We start from the raw sequence: 15,196 nt of genomic DNA, 5'->3' as shown, positions 1-15,196 counted from the left end.
GGGAAATGAGCACGATGCCGGGATAGAATTATTTAATCTGGCAAACAACATGTTCCGTGATCTTGAAGCGGCCAACTGGGAAAGTGTTCAGTGTTTGCTTCTCATGGGGTTAGTTGAGATTCCCTAGTTGACTTGCAAATGCTAACAAGGCTTTCAGGCTGTTCAACTCTGCCAAACTCAGGGTATACGATGCGTGGCAAGTCAACCATCGAGCTTGTTGCACCGTTTCAATCCTTGTACCACTGTAAGAGACGCCTTTGTTTTAGCCAAGTACATCCTGGCTGACAATGCACAGGCAACGGAAATTAGAGGCACAGCATTGTCAATTATTCTGGATAGCATACTTGCAAGAAAGGTAAGCTTTGTAGTCATGCTACTCAAACTTCTAGGTATTGACATTGGTTTAGTCAAATCCTTGCAGAGTATGACTTCCCAGCCAGCGGACTCGGCAAGCTTGCCAGCAGCATGCCTCTTCCAGTCGTTCCTGCAGCAGACACTGATCCTCGCCACGCACGATACCAATTATTCTTCCTGGGGCTCATTTCTATGAGAAAACTACTTAACCGCATTCTCTTCCACCTTTATAGCCGAGGTAAGCAACCTCGTCCCAATCTTTCCCCCTCCAACTGGGCACTGACGGGAGACACTAGGCCAAAAAGACGAGAACGAGTTACCGCATACCGATAAGCCTGCGGCATTCCTATCGGTATCACCACAAGTTATCTATGAACTTGATCGACAGCTTGAAGAATGGAGAACTTGCCTACCCCAAGGATTGGAGTTTGCGACTTTCACCGAGGCGCAGCTTTCGGAAATTCCGCTTGAGCAACACCAACGGTCGACCGACGAGAAACTGCGAGGTCACTTGATATGCCGCTATTTCGCTGCCAAGTCAATCATCCACCGACCGTACATATACAAAGCCCTACACCACGATCTAGCCACTCCACTTAGTGAAGTCGATAGCAGGGGCGCAAGAATAGCGGTGGGATGCGCGCTCATGGTTGTTATTGCTAGCGGAATGCTATATGAGCCTTTGCCGCTTCTCTTACATCCTATCAATTCCTGCAGGTGGTAGGTTTATCCAAGTATCAGCAGTATCGTGTCTAGTGCTAACTTTGGTTGAGTTTATTTGCTTTGGAAGTGCAAATCGCATTAATACGTCGCAGTAGCTTTTGTCAATTTGCATTGCCTCAGCAATGGAGAATAGCAGAGCAAGCGAGGATGGCTATGTCAGCTATAGTAGCAGAGATGTCTCCCACTTCTGTACGAGATGGCGAACTTTTACAGCTTCTGACTGGATGAAAGGTTTATGTTGTCATTTCTATATGCTATTGAATGGTAGTTCTATTTCATCGCAAACATGAAAGTTTCAGTTTATCCACTGATATTCTTTGGCAGACTTGAACGTCGCTGTGACTCCCTCATCTCTCGAGTTCTTAGCTGCCGAGACATAAAACTTGGCGTTCTGCTCAACCACCCATTTGTTGAAGCTATCATCCCAGTACGACAAGCTGACCTTGTCAATCTTCATTCGCGCCGTCACCGTCTTACCAACGGGGATATGTACCTTGTCAAAACCCTTGAGCTCCCTCTCCGGTCGGTGCAGTCTTGGATCAACCTGACCGACGTAGAACTGAACGATCTCCTTTCCATCCCGGGATCCAGTGTTGGTGATGTCCACTTGTACTTCGATCCCTTGATCAATGTGGAAATCATCCATGCTAAGACGGATGCTGCTGTACTTGAAGGTAGTGTAAGACAAACCAGCGCCAAAGGGGAACAGAGGCTCGATCTTGCGATGGTTGTAGAAGCGATAACCGGCGTAGATACCCTCACCGTAATGAACCACATCGTTTTCACCAGGGAAGTTATCATATGGAGGCGTATCTTCAATACGTTTAGGAAATGTAATGGGCAGTTTTCCACTCGGGTTAACTGTTCCCAAGAGAATGTCTGCTAGACAGTTGCCCTGTTCCTGCCCCTGGTACCAAGCCTGAACAATCGTAGAAACTTCGTCTTTCCAGGGCATAGTGATTGGGCTGCCGGTCTGGTTCACAACGATAATGTTGGGGTTCGCTTGAGCAACAGCGCTGATGAACTCGTTCGATCGGGCTGGCAAGTCCATTGATACCATATCACTGGTCTCTGTTTCCCACTCATGATCCTTACCTACCACAACTATGGCAACATCGCTCTCTTGAGCCAAGTCGACAGCCTTCTGGTAGAACTCGTCGAGATCACCGGGATTCTCCATAAAGCCGATGCGGCCGCCATCTTGCACTTCTTCTCGTTCAAGCTCGGCCATATAATCCATGTCATAGGGTTTAGGCTCTCGGCTAACAGACTCTAGAAGAAGCTCATATTCTCGTCCGGCTTCCATATGAATCTTAACACGCTCTTCAGGAGAGCCGTAGCTCATGAAAAGAGCGGACTTGGGAGACCACCAGTGTCGCTCAATGTCGATTATGACCTTTCCGTCAAGAATGAGCTTTCCTGGACCACATGAGGACAGAGAGAACTCATGCAAGCCGGTTGTCTTTGGAGTGATGATGGTTCTTCCCCTATACGAATATCTTTCCCCAGTTGTGAGCTCAGCTGCAAGTCCATCGTAACAGACCAAATTGGAGCTGGGACGGTTCTCGACCATGAATGGCTCGCCGCTATGGCTCATGTTCCTGTAGAGGGACAACAAGAAACCAGCCTTTCCTGTCTCCGGATTCCTCATGGCGGCTGGATCAACAAGAGGAGTGTATCGATGTGTAAGAATACCCGCATGGGCCTGGACACTAGCTGTAGGAAACTTGGCGGATATCTCAGTCTTGATGGATTGGAAGGGAGTCGTGCGATAGTGAGGTGCGAGATTAGAGCTACCGCCGCCCGTCGCAACGGATCGAAGAGCATTAGGACCGAGAACGGCGATCTTTTTATTGTCGAGATCGGAAAGGGGAAGTATGTTGGCCGAGTTCTTGAGTAAGACGATACCTGTAAGATGGAGTTAGCTGTACTGTTGGTTTCATTCCTGATGATCGATGTACCTTCAGCACCCGCGTGACGTAGAATAGCTCGGTGCTTTGACAAATTATCTGCCTTTTCTTCACCCTCCTTCCAATCCGGAACATCGCTTTTGCCCGTCTTATGTAGCAGCTCAAGAACACGTGAGGCAGAGGCGTCAATGAAAGACAGATCGACGAGGCCCTTCCGATAAGCATCAATCAGATGTTTGCCCCTCCTCCTGACTGGCCCAGGCATCTCAAGGTCAAGCCTATTCAAGTCAGTTACCAGATGTCTATACGGAAGAACAATGGAGACCTACCCTGCCCTCACAGAGGGAACGACACTGTTGGTACCAAACCAATCGCTCATAACAAGACCATCCCAACCCCACTCCTTGCGAAGCACATCCTGGATCAAAAAGTCGTGTGCAGAGCAGAAGATGCCATTGACTTTGTTGTACGCTGTCATTACTGTCCAGGGATTACTGTCCCGAATAGCAATCTGGAACGGCTGGAGGGCAATCTCGCGAAGAGCTCGGTCAGGAATCTTCTCATCGATAAAGAATCGACGTGTTTCTTGGTCATTGGCGGCAAGATGCTTGATGCAAGCGCCGATACCTTCTTTCTGGATCTCGTTGATGAACGTTCCGGCGATCTTGCCAGTTAAGAAGGGATCTTCGCTGTATGCTTCGAAGTTGCGGCCTCCCAATGGTGTCCTAGGAATACAGACTATTCGAAAGTTAGTATGCTGTAAATGGTGGTGAGATGCTAAATTTACCAGTAGGTCCAAGGATGATGTCGACTTCTTTGCTCTTGGCCTCGGTAATTAAGACACTACAGACATCTTTGATCACGGAAAGATCCCAAGTAGCCGCAAGAGATACGCTTTCATAAATTCTCAATCAGTTTTTGCCGTGGCGTATTAAAGCAGAAAATGAAGTGTACTTACCCAGAGGGTGGAGAGGCTGCACTGACTCCATCTGTAAAGATACCACCACGAACACCTGTTGGACCATCCGAGGTCTTTATTCTAGAGACACCAAGACGAGGAATTGGGTTGGTTCTCCATAGGTCTTGTCCGGTCAGTAAATGGACCTTTTCTTCAAGGGTCATCTGAGATAGCTTTTGTTGTGCCCATGCCTTGGCCTCGTTTCTGGTGTGGCCGTTGGTTAAGGGAGCCGCAATAACTGCGGGTTGTTGCACTTTCACCAGCGTCATTGTGGTAAGGGTGAGATCAAAGAGACTGGGAAAACTAATGCGGAAGAGATGTTTGCGGAGATTCTTCTTAGTCAATTGATGGAATACTGTCTGTTTATATGAGATAAAGAATCAGCCGATCTCAACCTGATTCAAGTGGAAATACTATGATTCAACATGATCCATTGCTTGAGAAGTGATACTTTGGTGTGTAGTACCAGTCGTAGTTGGTCCGCCTCTCCCCGTCGCCTTTAACATTGAGATCAGCAGGGTCATTTCCTAACACGGTATGTCTAAATAGCCGATTTCTGGAACGGGGAGAGACGGACATTCACTCCGCCCCGGAGACTAGCCAATTTCCCTTTTACCCCGCTTTTGACGATGAGGATTAGCGGAGTTGGTCCGTCTCTCCCCATCTTCGACATCTTTTGCCTCACCAAGTAACCTGTTTGAGAACATGGCGTTAGCATCGACTGGGTATTCCGGGGTGGGGTTGAGCGCGGGGCATCGCAAAGCCGGGGTGAGACTATTTTGTACTCTTAATGTTAGTTCAATTGTTTCTGCGATGGAAAGCATCTACTAGAATGATGGTGCATCAGAGGCCTACTATAAAGAGTTTACATTCACCTGCATTACCGCATGTTGTTGGAACCATTGATCGCCACCAATAGACACAGATTCTATCCTCTTCACAAGTCTTCCCTCGCCTATATCTTGGGTGCTGAGCCACTATGAGTGCCCAGACTCCTTCTCATCGTCCCTTTCATACGGTGGCCGAGATACTTGCCCAGGACAAGAGCTCGCCCTTCGCTCTCACTCCATCGCTGATCCATCTCTATTCTATCCTCGCGCCAGCTTGCCTCGTCGTTTGCGCCACTAATGGCTATGATGGCAGTGTTCTTACCTCTTTACAAGGTGTTGCAGCATGGAACAACCAATTCGGAGCGCCAAAGGGCGCATTGTTGGGTTTCACCAGCGCATCTTATCCATTAGGTGCAATTATCTCCACCCCTTTCTCTGCCTTGATCTCAGATCGTTTCGGTCGCCGTCTCTCAATCATTATCGGAAGCTTTATCATGATCATCGGGGTCATCATTCAATGCGTTAGCAGGAGTATCGGTCTTTTCATCGGTGGACGTATAATTGTCGGATTCGGTATCACCCTCGCTCTCGCCGCAGCCCCAGTCCTGATTTCCGAACTCGCCCATCCTCGACATAGAGTCTTCTTTGGCTCTTTATACAATACAAGTTTCTATCTGGGCGCCTTGCTTGCGGGCTGGGTAGCATTTGGTAGTTACCGCATTCCCAGTGCCTGGGCGTGGCGCCTTCCAACTCTTCTCCAAGCCGGTCCAGCATGCATCCAAGTCATCTTTGTATGGTTCCTAGATGAATCGCCTAGGTGGCTGGCCTACAAGGATAGAGGCGATGAAGCATACAAGGTACTGGTCAGGAACCACGGCAATGGCGATTGGAATAGTTCACTAGTACAGGCCGAGTTTTGGGAGATGAACGAAGCCCTCAAGGCTGAGCGGGCCATTGAAGGCCAAGGCTTGAAGCTCTTCTTTACTACCCCTGCAAACCGAAAGCGACTTGCTATATTGATTACCCTAGCAGTCTTTGGGCAATGGTCAGGCAATGGCCTCGTGTCCTACTACCTCACAAAGATCCTATCGAGCATCGGTATTGCAACCCAACGCGAACAGACTATGCTGAATGGAACCGTCAGCACTGTCAACTATGTAACAGCCCTTTTCGCAGCCGTATTGTCAACCAAGATCGGCCGCCGTTCAATGTTTATTGGTGGAGGCATAGCAATGTTTTTGACGTTTTCTGCCCTCACAATTAGCATCGCTATCTACAACGAGACAGGATCCAAAGCAGCCAGCAAGTCTGCCCTAGCATTCATCTTCATTTACTATGCATCTTTTAATATTTGCCTCAACCCGCTGCTGTTCTTGTATCCCACCGAGATTCTGCCCTTTAGGCTTCGAGCTATGGGTATGAGTATCTTGGTGTTCTCTAATAAGGCCGCCTCGTTCTTCAACCAATTCGTTAATCCAGTCGGCATGGACTCTCTAGGATGGAAGTACTATCTTGTATATGTAGGCTGGCTGTTAGTTGAGATTCTCGTTTTCTGGTGGCTTTACCCTGAGACTAAGGGTTATACTCTTGAGAGGATTCAGGAAGCTTTTGGAGACGAGGCAAAATCGGATGGGCCAGAGGAGAAGGGCCAGCCGGACGACATCGATAACAAGGATAGCACTCATGTTGAAAAGATTCTGTAGTTTAATGCTATAGCTGGATTGTCAAGGCTGGGGAGTATCTAAGGTTTCACATTTATCTCCAGTCTTTCACTAGTCGGCATTGATCCGCGCTGATAAAGTGATCAAAAGTGTGCATCAATCGTGGCCTAGTATCTTACTTCCAGTTTCTTGAAGTGTAGTCTCGGGAGTTGAATCTGTTTAGTCCATCGAATTTTCCTTCTAGGCCAGCAAGCACTTAGTTTAATTTCTTCAAATTATGTTTCAGTCGATTACTAAACCCCGCGAAACCATCCATCTTCGCCACTGCTTCTTCCCGGATTTTCCACTGTCTTAATATGCTCAGCGGCAAGATCTGATATGACACCAAGAGTCTATTTGGTGTGTTGAGAATATCTAATTTGGCCATAGAAGATATTCACCATTTTCGTAAGGTATCCTCTGTTCACCTCTTAGTAATCCATTAAGTTTCTGTTGTGCTAATTAACAATCAAAATTGATGAAACTAGCCAAGCTAGTCAGACCTATCTCGTTCAGCGGTATAGTATGTGCTTCATCAGGCTGGATCACCCATCACAGTCTGGATTTACAATACCAATGCCCCAACTTTAGCCCAATTCGAGTCCGATTACGGAAAGCGGCCACCATAACATTTGAACCCATTTGGACGTCAGTTGCTTAACAATCCCACCGAGTACGTGGCGCCCCGAGTCTCCCACCTGCCACACATCCTTGCATAGGTGCAAAAGGACTGCATAGTGGCCGAGAATAATGAGTGCTTGAGGCTCACGCAGGGTGAGAAGCTCGATATATCTAGGCGGTATTAATACTGCCCAGTTGAATACCATATGTATTCCCATCTTCCGAGACTTTGATGAAAGTAAGTAATCCAACCCAACTTGTAAATAGTGTACTGAAGTTATGTAGGCCTCCGTCGCTTCTTTGTCCAAGGCCGAGTTTTCGGTGATTAATGCAATGAGTTCACTCAATTCACGACCCTGAGGCGAAAGCTTAGAAAGTCTGGCTCCCCATGTCAAAAATGGTCGGAGTTCAGATTGCATAAGAAACGGCCAGGTGGAAGATCCAATAGCCTGGACTCCGCGCTGTACATGGATATACTGGATGTACTGGTGGAAGAACAATGAGAAGTCTTGGTGTTGATGGACGGCAGCAAGCGTGCTAGTCAGCATATCTCTTGCGAGGAAAGAGGAAAACAGGAGTGCAGGCACGCAGTTGGAATCGTCGATGCGCAAGTTCAGTGTGTTGAACTTTTCTATGCTGCTGTGCAGTAATTCTGTTGCCTGTCGTAGATATTTCGGTGACAGAGATGGCTTGACGATGGCAAGATGACGGGCCGAACTCGCAAGGGTCTGATATAGTAGATATGGTGCGTCTAGCCCGACGTTGAGCACCAATTTAGTGAAAGAGGCTTGGAGAGCCTCGTCAATATCTGGAAGTGGAATGTCGACTGAGAAATGAATGAGTAACTCCATATGTTGGATATTGACATCGTTGGGAAAGCCAGCAGCGCGTTCAACTGGATTACTGATGGACCAAGACAATGGCTCAAGCTTGGGATATTTCGGGCCGTGATTGATGACAGACGGTGAAGGAGTGACTGTACATGATTTGTGTGGACGTGGGTTGGGAAAGGAACATCGTCGTTCACTGACAATGCAATTGCCACAGGTAGGATGTCTTTCGTCGCACTGGTTTAAGTCAGTCAAAGAACATAAATGCGGAATTCCTTGGACTAAAAAATAATTACCTTGATATGCCGACGTTTACATTCCAGGCATCCCAACCTAGACTTTTTATGCGTTCGTCGTGATGTTGTGGAAGACATAGTTGTAGGGTATTTGTTACTGTAATTATCAAGCTACACTTGTCTAAGTTGGGAACACAGGTTTTGGAAGAGATCGAGTCGCTTAAGAAGCAATGGGTGCATGACAGAGTTTCAGAAGGGATTAAGGGGCATCTGCTACATGTTTCCGGAGGAGCCAATCGCATAATTTACGTATCGAATGTGGTCCCCTTCAGTCCTTCGGTAATTGTGCTTCTCAGTGGAGCTGTGTGTGGGCTAATTACGTATGAGGATGGAAGAAAATCCAGGTCGCGCCAATTCCAGGAGGTAATCTCACTAGCGTCGAGACATCTTAAGTTACTAGCTTTAACAGTATGACTAATAGTAAATTGAGAATCACGACGAGCTGTCTGTATCTATTATCGATAAGATTACATAAAAAAATATCATGCAAAGTAATACTTATACAGCTAACCCCTGAATTCCTATCTCAGTCTCACGACTTTCCTCTACTTAGCTAGAAATGCCAGATATACCACGAAACAGAACCAATGTCTCGTTATTCGCCTGTAGATTTCTTTTAGTTGCAAAAAACATCTTCCAGCCAATCCAAAGAGACCTGGTTCATCAATACTGAAGCCCCAATCTGGCAATGTTCACCAGCACCCAAAAGGTCCTCAAATACATGGTACGTGGCAAGATTTCCCAATTCCTTAGCCAGCTTCGCAGCCTGTCCCTCGAAAAAGACATCGCTTTTGGCTTCACCGACAAATACTGGAGTTTTGATCTTCTGAATATATCCATCAAGTGTGTAATCTTGGGCTTTTGTGACAAAATCATAGGCTGAATGAGTTTTGAACGTCCATTCGCCTTGGTTGAGACCCCATCGCAAGGTTGTGGGAGTATCCGGGTCCGTCTGGAGCTGCTTTCCAAGACCATCGACGTAGTCCTTCTTACCACTCTGAACAGCCTTGGCAGCATCCGGGCCGAACTGTTGGAGAATAGCTTCCCCAAAGTCATAAACACCATCGATGGCGATAACGGCTGCAAGTCGGTGTTCAAAGGCAGCAGCTCTAGGGGCCAGGAAGCCACCAAATGAATAGCCCATCAATGCAATCTTGTCAACGTCCACGTCATCACGAGTCAGGACATAGTCCACAACAGGGGTAACAACCCTTTCCCATTCGGGAATGAAACCGAGATCCTGATATCGGCGGACAGTTGGCTGCCCCGGACCCTCGTAAACGATAGCGTTCATGCCACGCTGAAGAAGAGCTTCGCCCATAACATGGTACAAGTCTTCCATGGCTCCATCGTAACCTTGGCCAAGAATAACCGTGGGGCGTCTTCCGGGCCAGTTGGTTTTGAAGAAGATAGCTGGGATAGTAAAGTTGTCCGCATGAATCTCAATTCGTTCGCCGGGCTGCGGCAGCAACTGAATAGCTTTGTTGAAATCTGCGGCTTGCTTTTCCCATAACTCCATAATTCGCGGGTCATTCCAGTTGCCATGAAGATACACATCGGCGGCGCGATAATAATTAGAGGACCGGAAAAATGCATTTCTAGCAGAGACGGGATGCTTCTTGGCGTCAATTGCGATAGCTTGGTCGTGAACGCGAGTAGCCAGGCTATTGAACTGTTCATAAAAACTTTCAAAGTCCCCGTCTTTGATATTGTTGGCAGCAACAAGAACCTCGCCGATATCAGCGCCTTGGTACGGAGCGCTCGACATATAAACCAGGATGTTGAAGTTGAAGGACTCGTCGCCCACGATAGGAGCCATCGTCGCGTTGACAGTGTTATTGTGTGATCTGGCCATGACGTCGGGTCTGAAGGAACTCGTAGTAGGGAATGCAAGTGCTGTAGTCTGAATCATGGTAGTCAGCATATTGGAAATGATATCAGTTTTCAGAAAACATTGACTTACCAGAGGACAGCTTGCAATCAGCAAAGCGGTGTTTTTGAGGGTAGCCTTCATAATGGAGATGCTGAAGATGTTGAGTAAAGTCTTTGTGAATAAGAAGCTAAAGTTGATGAGCAGGTACAGAATGACAAGTCAGGGTGTACTTGCCTTATATAGCATGTCAAACACCCATCTGGTGAAGCTTAGCTTACCCATATAACTTACATGGATAACAATCCTTCAATGCTATCAGGTCTATCATGGTAGGTCGGTAATGCTTGTCATGAGATCTTGAACATATGCGAATGCGAATGCGTAGTGAGCATAGATGATCGCCAGTTGATCACAGCAATTTCACGAAGGCTGGGTCAAGACAATAAGCGCTAAGAAATGCCAGAGCGAACTTGATGTGCCCACAATTGATCGATTAGACTGACGCATGAGCTAAACCTTTCATGGTAGGTCATTTCGACGCTACGCTGTATAGAGTCTAGTGTCATCATCAGGAACAAAAACCCCCACATGTCGTCGAAACAACATGCCTCTTTCACATAAATTCATACGTATTCCAGGGTGACGAGCACATATTACACAGCCACGAGCAGCAGGAGACTTGTCTGCTACATCACGACTTCTCCTAGGATACTGTTCCTAGACAAGAACATATTCCGTCCAAGTTACAGATCGATTCACTCCCAACAAATCGGATTGCTAGGACTAGAATGGGTTTCGCAGGGAAGCCCTCACAAGCCTGTGAGCCGTGTCGTCTCAAGAGAAGAAAGGTACCTACCACGCATGCCGAAATCTTTCAACATGCCATGGACATAGATCAAGTGGCGCAGTCTATTATCGTTGACCGAACTCAGCCTCAAGAAATCAATGCTAACCATTTGTACACTAGTGTGACGAGAAAAAACCTCGATGCTCTACTTGTACACGTATGGGCATTGCTACCTGTGAATATCGGAGCCTCCGAGTCTTCAAAATTAAGGATGAGACACTCAAGGTGAAAGAAAAGGCACTCCGACGCAATAAAGGTCTCAGAAATCAGTCCGAAAGGGAAATGTGGAAACGCGATGTGGCTGAGCCCATCCCGGAAAACATTCCATTGCCACTTGAGGCCACCGCTTTAGGATATTTCTTTTCCATCTTTTCACGTTCAGGAACGTTCTCATATTTACCCGAGTTTTCATCTTCTTTGGTAAAGGATGACAAGATCACACAAGCCCTATGTGCGTCAGCATTGGGGTCAATGGCATTACAACACAGAGATGACAACTTGTCGTGTACAGCTAGGCAATACTATGCCAGATCACTGGTCCAAACGAACCGGCTACTCAGTCATCCTGAAACGGCTGTTCTCGATAGTACACTACTTTGCGTACTTCTGCTATCAGCATTTGAGGCCCTCTGTTTCCATAATGGCGGTGATCCCGAAAACTGGAATGCTCACATTCGGGGGTCTTCTCAGCTTCTCTTGTTAAGAAAAAAGAGACAATTCCAGAGTCATTTCGGACGTTTGTTATTTCATCATGCCGGGGTGAATGTGCTGATCGATTCCATCACTCATCACACCCCAGTATCCCCTGAACTTCATCAACTTTTTGAGAATGCCACATCTTCGTCCCCATGGCTTGACTCTGTCAGCAAAAGTATAATGTTTCTTCTTTGGCGCATGGCTATCATATCTCCGAACATGAAGAATATGACAGCCAAGGAAGTACTCAAGGAGACCTTTGAATTACATGAGAAGGTGAGTATATTTCGGGAGCACCTTTGTGAAATAGCACCGTTTGAAGTCATTCACATCATGGATGGCAATGATAGGTACCAAGATGTTCACGACATTCATACCTTTGAAGGTGTGATGCATCGATACCAAGATCAACAGACAGCTCGCCTATACAACGCGGCTAGGCTGATAAATCTAGGTCTGCTGCAGTGGATGTTTTCTGCTTTGCAACGCGGCTCAGGTATAGATAATTCCTGTCAATACCCTGATACGGATTGTATCTTCCCCGAAGCAATAGATTGCACGATGGAGAAAGTACTTGTCGAGAGCGCAGAGCTGGTCAAAGATATACTAGCAAGCGTCCCCTACTACCTAGACCTACTCGAATCTCAAAACAGTATAGAGGCACGGTACCTCATTTGGCCTTTGACAAGCATCTTAAATCTCGACGTATGCCCGCCTCTAGCTAGACACTACATCAAAGATCGCCTTATGGTACTTGGACACAAGTACAATATGAGGCAAGCCATAGAGGTGGCAAAGATGCTTGATCAACGAGATCACGTACAGAAATGGTGAGGTGACAGTCCCACAAAGGTTGTCCATGCGAAATTTGGCTAATGTAAAAATAAGCAGTATGCATATTATCCATATGTCTTGAGATTGGAAGTGACAGCTATAATTTCCACGATGCTGAACAGTTTCCAATAAAAGGTACATTTGATAAGATAGTTAATAATAAAGCAAATTACAAAAGAAGAATTATTCGACAATGACTCTCACGCGATCCAAGTTCCAGGCTAAGCCCACCTCCGTATCGGTATTTCCATTCCGATGAGAAGCAGCTCGGACACTGGCAAAATAAACCCCAGGCTTCTCATATGAATATGAGAACTGAACATCAACCTGACTTCCGACTTCGATATCTTTCTTGGTAAACTCGCCAAGTCCAAGAGGATCCCACTCTACAGTGACAATCTTGCCAATACCATCCGGGACTTGAGCCTTGACAGTGAATACTTTATCCTCTCCCTGGGCCACCTGAGCGCGCTTGGTTCCATCTACAAGAAGCTCAACCACGGGCTGGATACCCAAGCGTTCCGATACATTTGAGGGGATCTCGATTTGGCCATTAACGACTGTGTAGTTTGTAGGCTTGGGCGGGTTGACATCATTCTCAACCCACGCACTCAGGTCGCGTAGGTGCTGTTGATAGAGGCCAGTGAAATCCACGACCCGATTCGTGTAAGGAGATTTGATGTTTCCATACCCCATGATATGGTCTGCATTGTCGCTGTAGTATAGGCGATAATGATCTTTCAAGCCGCCCTTGGCCTTTTCGACCTGCGTTTTGTACCAATCTGCGTGCCAGGAGAAGGCGTCAAAGTCGAGAAGATTGTTCATGACGATCAACTTCATGGTGATGTTGCCGGTATGCGTGGCACCCCCAGCAGATGATTGGGAAATAAGAGGCCCGACCAAAGTTTGACGTTGAGGAAATAGTGGCTGGCCCTCTTCATTGCGTAGGTAGTTATGACCATAAAATCCGCTCTCTTGTGGAGGAAGTTGGTGCCGATGAAAGGTATGCATGGCGAGATACCACCGGTTATCAATTGTGATGTTGGCGCCTTGGACAAGGGCTTCAAGGGTCGTGTTGGAAGCGCCACCCAAAATGTACACAGTTCTCTTGCCAACATCCAGCTTACCAGAAAAATGTTGACTAGCGTTGCCAACTATGACGGAGAAGCCAAGGCCGTCGACATCGGCGGCGCTGTCAGGCAAGTTTGCAAGGACAAAGTCAGATGTCAACTCGTCCTTGCCTTTAGTCGTCTTCTCAATGGAGCTGTTAAACTGGAAGAGGGCGGCGCGGAACCTTTCACCAAGCTCAGATTGATCTCTTCCAGCATATCCATCTTGAGTCCAGAAATCATCGGCATAGGTAGGGTCCATACTCTGAACCATAGGAATGGCAATATCTTTGAGAGTCTGCAATTGCTGAGTACGATTTCTGACAATGGAATCCCAGTCTTCCCACCCTCTTGGGGGAATACCAAGTTGTTCTGTCTCCTTGAAAATTGCCCGTTCAAGCTCGTTGAGAACCACATTCGGGTGTCCAGAGCCACCAGGCTGGATTGCGTCGATGAGCTTATCGGAATGGTTCTTCAAAATAAATCCACCAAAGGCTCGAATACCCCAGTTATAGGGTATTGACATAGGCGTCGCCTGGATCAGCGCGACACACCCGTTCCAGACGCCAGAGGTTTTCTCAGCTGCACCAATAGCCTTGAGAGAGCCACCACTTCCACCATAAACGTAGCCGTAGATCTGTTCAGACGAGACATTGTAGTACTTTGATGCAACTTGGCGGGAAAACTTTGCAGCAGCCGCGTCAGCGCGATAGCCCGTTGATGCAGAAGCCTGAACCGTATAGCCACCACTTTCCACGCCAAAAAGGATAGTGTTGTCGTCAGCGGCGGAAGTTTGGGATGGATACATAAGTTGAAAGAAGCGTCCATCCCATTTCGACTTTGGAGTGAGATAAATGGTGAAGTCTAGAGTGGTACCGTTGAAGTGTCCGGATACCTTCCTGTAAGGAACGGGACTTGTTTCGTCGGTTTCGCTATCGATGACAGGGAAGGCATAATCAGGATCAACGCAGTCTGCTGTCACAAATACTGCCCCAGTCTTGTCATCTACCATACAACCAACAGTATCTCGTTGGTCAATAGAAAGCGAAGTAGACGAAACCAAGCCTGCAAAAAGGCTTGCGACCCTATGGAAAATCAATTAGGTCAATTTTAACCTTATCTTATGAAGGGAAATCACTTACATAGGGATGTACCGCATCGTGGCTTGGGGTATTGTAAGATAAGTTTTCAAGTAATACTCGACAGGTAGGAGAGTACCGGTACCGAAGTGCTTACTGTTATATGCCACACATGAATGGGCTATTTATCTATTTCTCGAGTTCCAGACATACTATCCTAGTTGTAAAACCCCTATTCCAAACTACAGGGTGCTACCAGACTGACATTTTAGCATTAGAGTGTCAAGAATGACGATGCATTACTTGGGTTACTGCTTTGGGTAATATCTTCTATGATCCAAGGGCGAATTACGAGATGAGTATCCACGGGTAGAATGCGAGAAATCGGTCATTGGATACCGAATGCTTGGCCAAGGCGAAAACCTTGGCTTGACTGTATGCTGAGCCAGGAAAATGTCGAGTAGTGGAGACTCCGCAGCTGCGCCCAATCATGTGTTTTACGCATTAAATCGTATGCTTAATTAGGTTTCATAGTG

The 15,196-nt window shown here is 47.0% G+C and overlaps 6 protein-coding genes across 6 annotated transcripts; 2 read left to right on the top strand and 4 right to left on the bottom strand.

Annotated features, from left to right (window-relative positions):
- Positions 1-49: 49 nt before the first annotated feature.
- FSST1_006485 (fungal specific transcription factor domain-containing protein) lies at positions 50-1,078 on the top strand (the record flags this gene model as incomplete). Its single annotated transcript, XM_083232858.1, has 5 exons — positions 50-108; positions 158-244; positions 296-355; positions 408-592; positions 651-1,078. The coding sequence occupies 5 exons, from the start codon at positions 50-52 to the stop codon at positions 1,076-1,078; spliced, it is 819 nt and encodes a 272-aa protein (XP_083089915.1).
- Positions 1,079-1,372: 294 nt separating this feature from the next.
- On the bottom strand, positions 1,373-4,214 carry FSST1_006484 (glycoside hydrolase superfamily; the record flags this gene model as incomplete). The annotated part of the gene is made up of 5 exons (XM_083232856.1): positions 1,373-2,985; positions 3,039-3,265; positions 3,317-3,725; positions 3,775-3,881; positions 3,946-4,214. The coding sequence occupies 5 exons, from the start codon at positions 4,212-4,214 to the stop codon at positions 1,373-1,375; spliced, it is 2,625 nt and encodes an 874-aa protein (XP_083089914.1).
- A 710-nt stretch (positions 4,215-4,924) lies between these two features.
- Positions 4,925-6,478, top strand: FSST1_006483 (general substrate transporter; the record flags this gene model as incomplete). Its single annotated transcript, XM_083232855.1, has 1 exon — positions 4,925-6,478. One exon carries the CDS (start codon positions 4,925-4,927, stop codon positions 6,476-6,478), a length of 1,554 nt encoding a protein of 517 aa, XP_083089913.1.
- Positions 6,479-7,062: 584 nt separating this feature from the next.
- On the bottom strand, positions 7,063-8,300 carry FSST1_006482 (Zn(II)2Cys6 transcription factor domain-containing protein; the record flags this gene model as incomplete). Its single annotated transcript, XM_083232854.1, has 2 exons — positions 7,063-8,163; positions 8,223-8,300. 2 exons carry the CDS (start codon positions 8,298-8,300, stop codon positions 7,063-7,065), a joined length of 1,179 nt encoding a protein of 392 aa, XP_083089912.1.
- A 538-nt stretch (positions 8,301-8,838) lies between these two features.
- FSST1_006481 (Alpha/Beta hydrolase protein) lies at positions 8,839-10,236 on the bottom strand (the record flags this gene model as incomplete). Its single annotated transcript, XM_083232853.1, has 2 exons — positions 8,839-10,125; positions 10,186-10,236. The coding sequence occupies 2 exons, from the start codon at positions 10,234-10,236 to the stop codon at positions 8,839-8,841; spliced, it is 1,338 nt and encodes a 445-aa protein (XP_083089911.1).
- Positions 10,237-12,655: 2,419 nt separating this feature from the next.
- Positions 12,656-14,740, bottom strand: FSST1_006480 (uncharacterized protein; the record flags this gene model as incomplete). The annotated part of the gene is made up of 2 exons (XM_083232852.1): positions 12,656-14,666; positions 14,724-14,740. 2 exons carry the CDS (start codon positions 14,738-14,740, stop codon positions 12,656-12,658), a joined length of 2,028 nt encoding a protein of 675 aa, XP_083089910.1.
- Positions 14,741-15,196: the final 456 nt, after the last annotated feature.

The sequence above is a fragment of the Fusarium sambucinum genome, chromosome I (assembly GCF_050947815.1).
Source record: "Fusarium sambucinum isolate potato_lamoka chromosome I, whole genome shotgun sequence".
In the NCBI taxonomy this organism is placed as follows: domain Eukaryota; kingdom Fungi; phylum Ascomycota; class Sordariomycetes; order Hypocreales; family Nectriaceae; genus Fusarium; species Fusarium sambucinum.
This window is presented reverse-complemented; position numbering and strand designations above follow the sequence as displayed.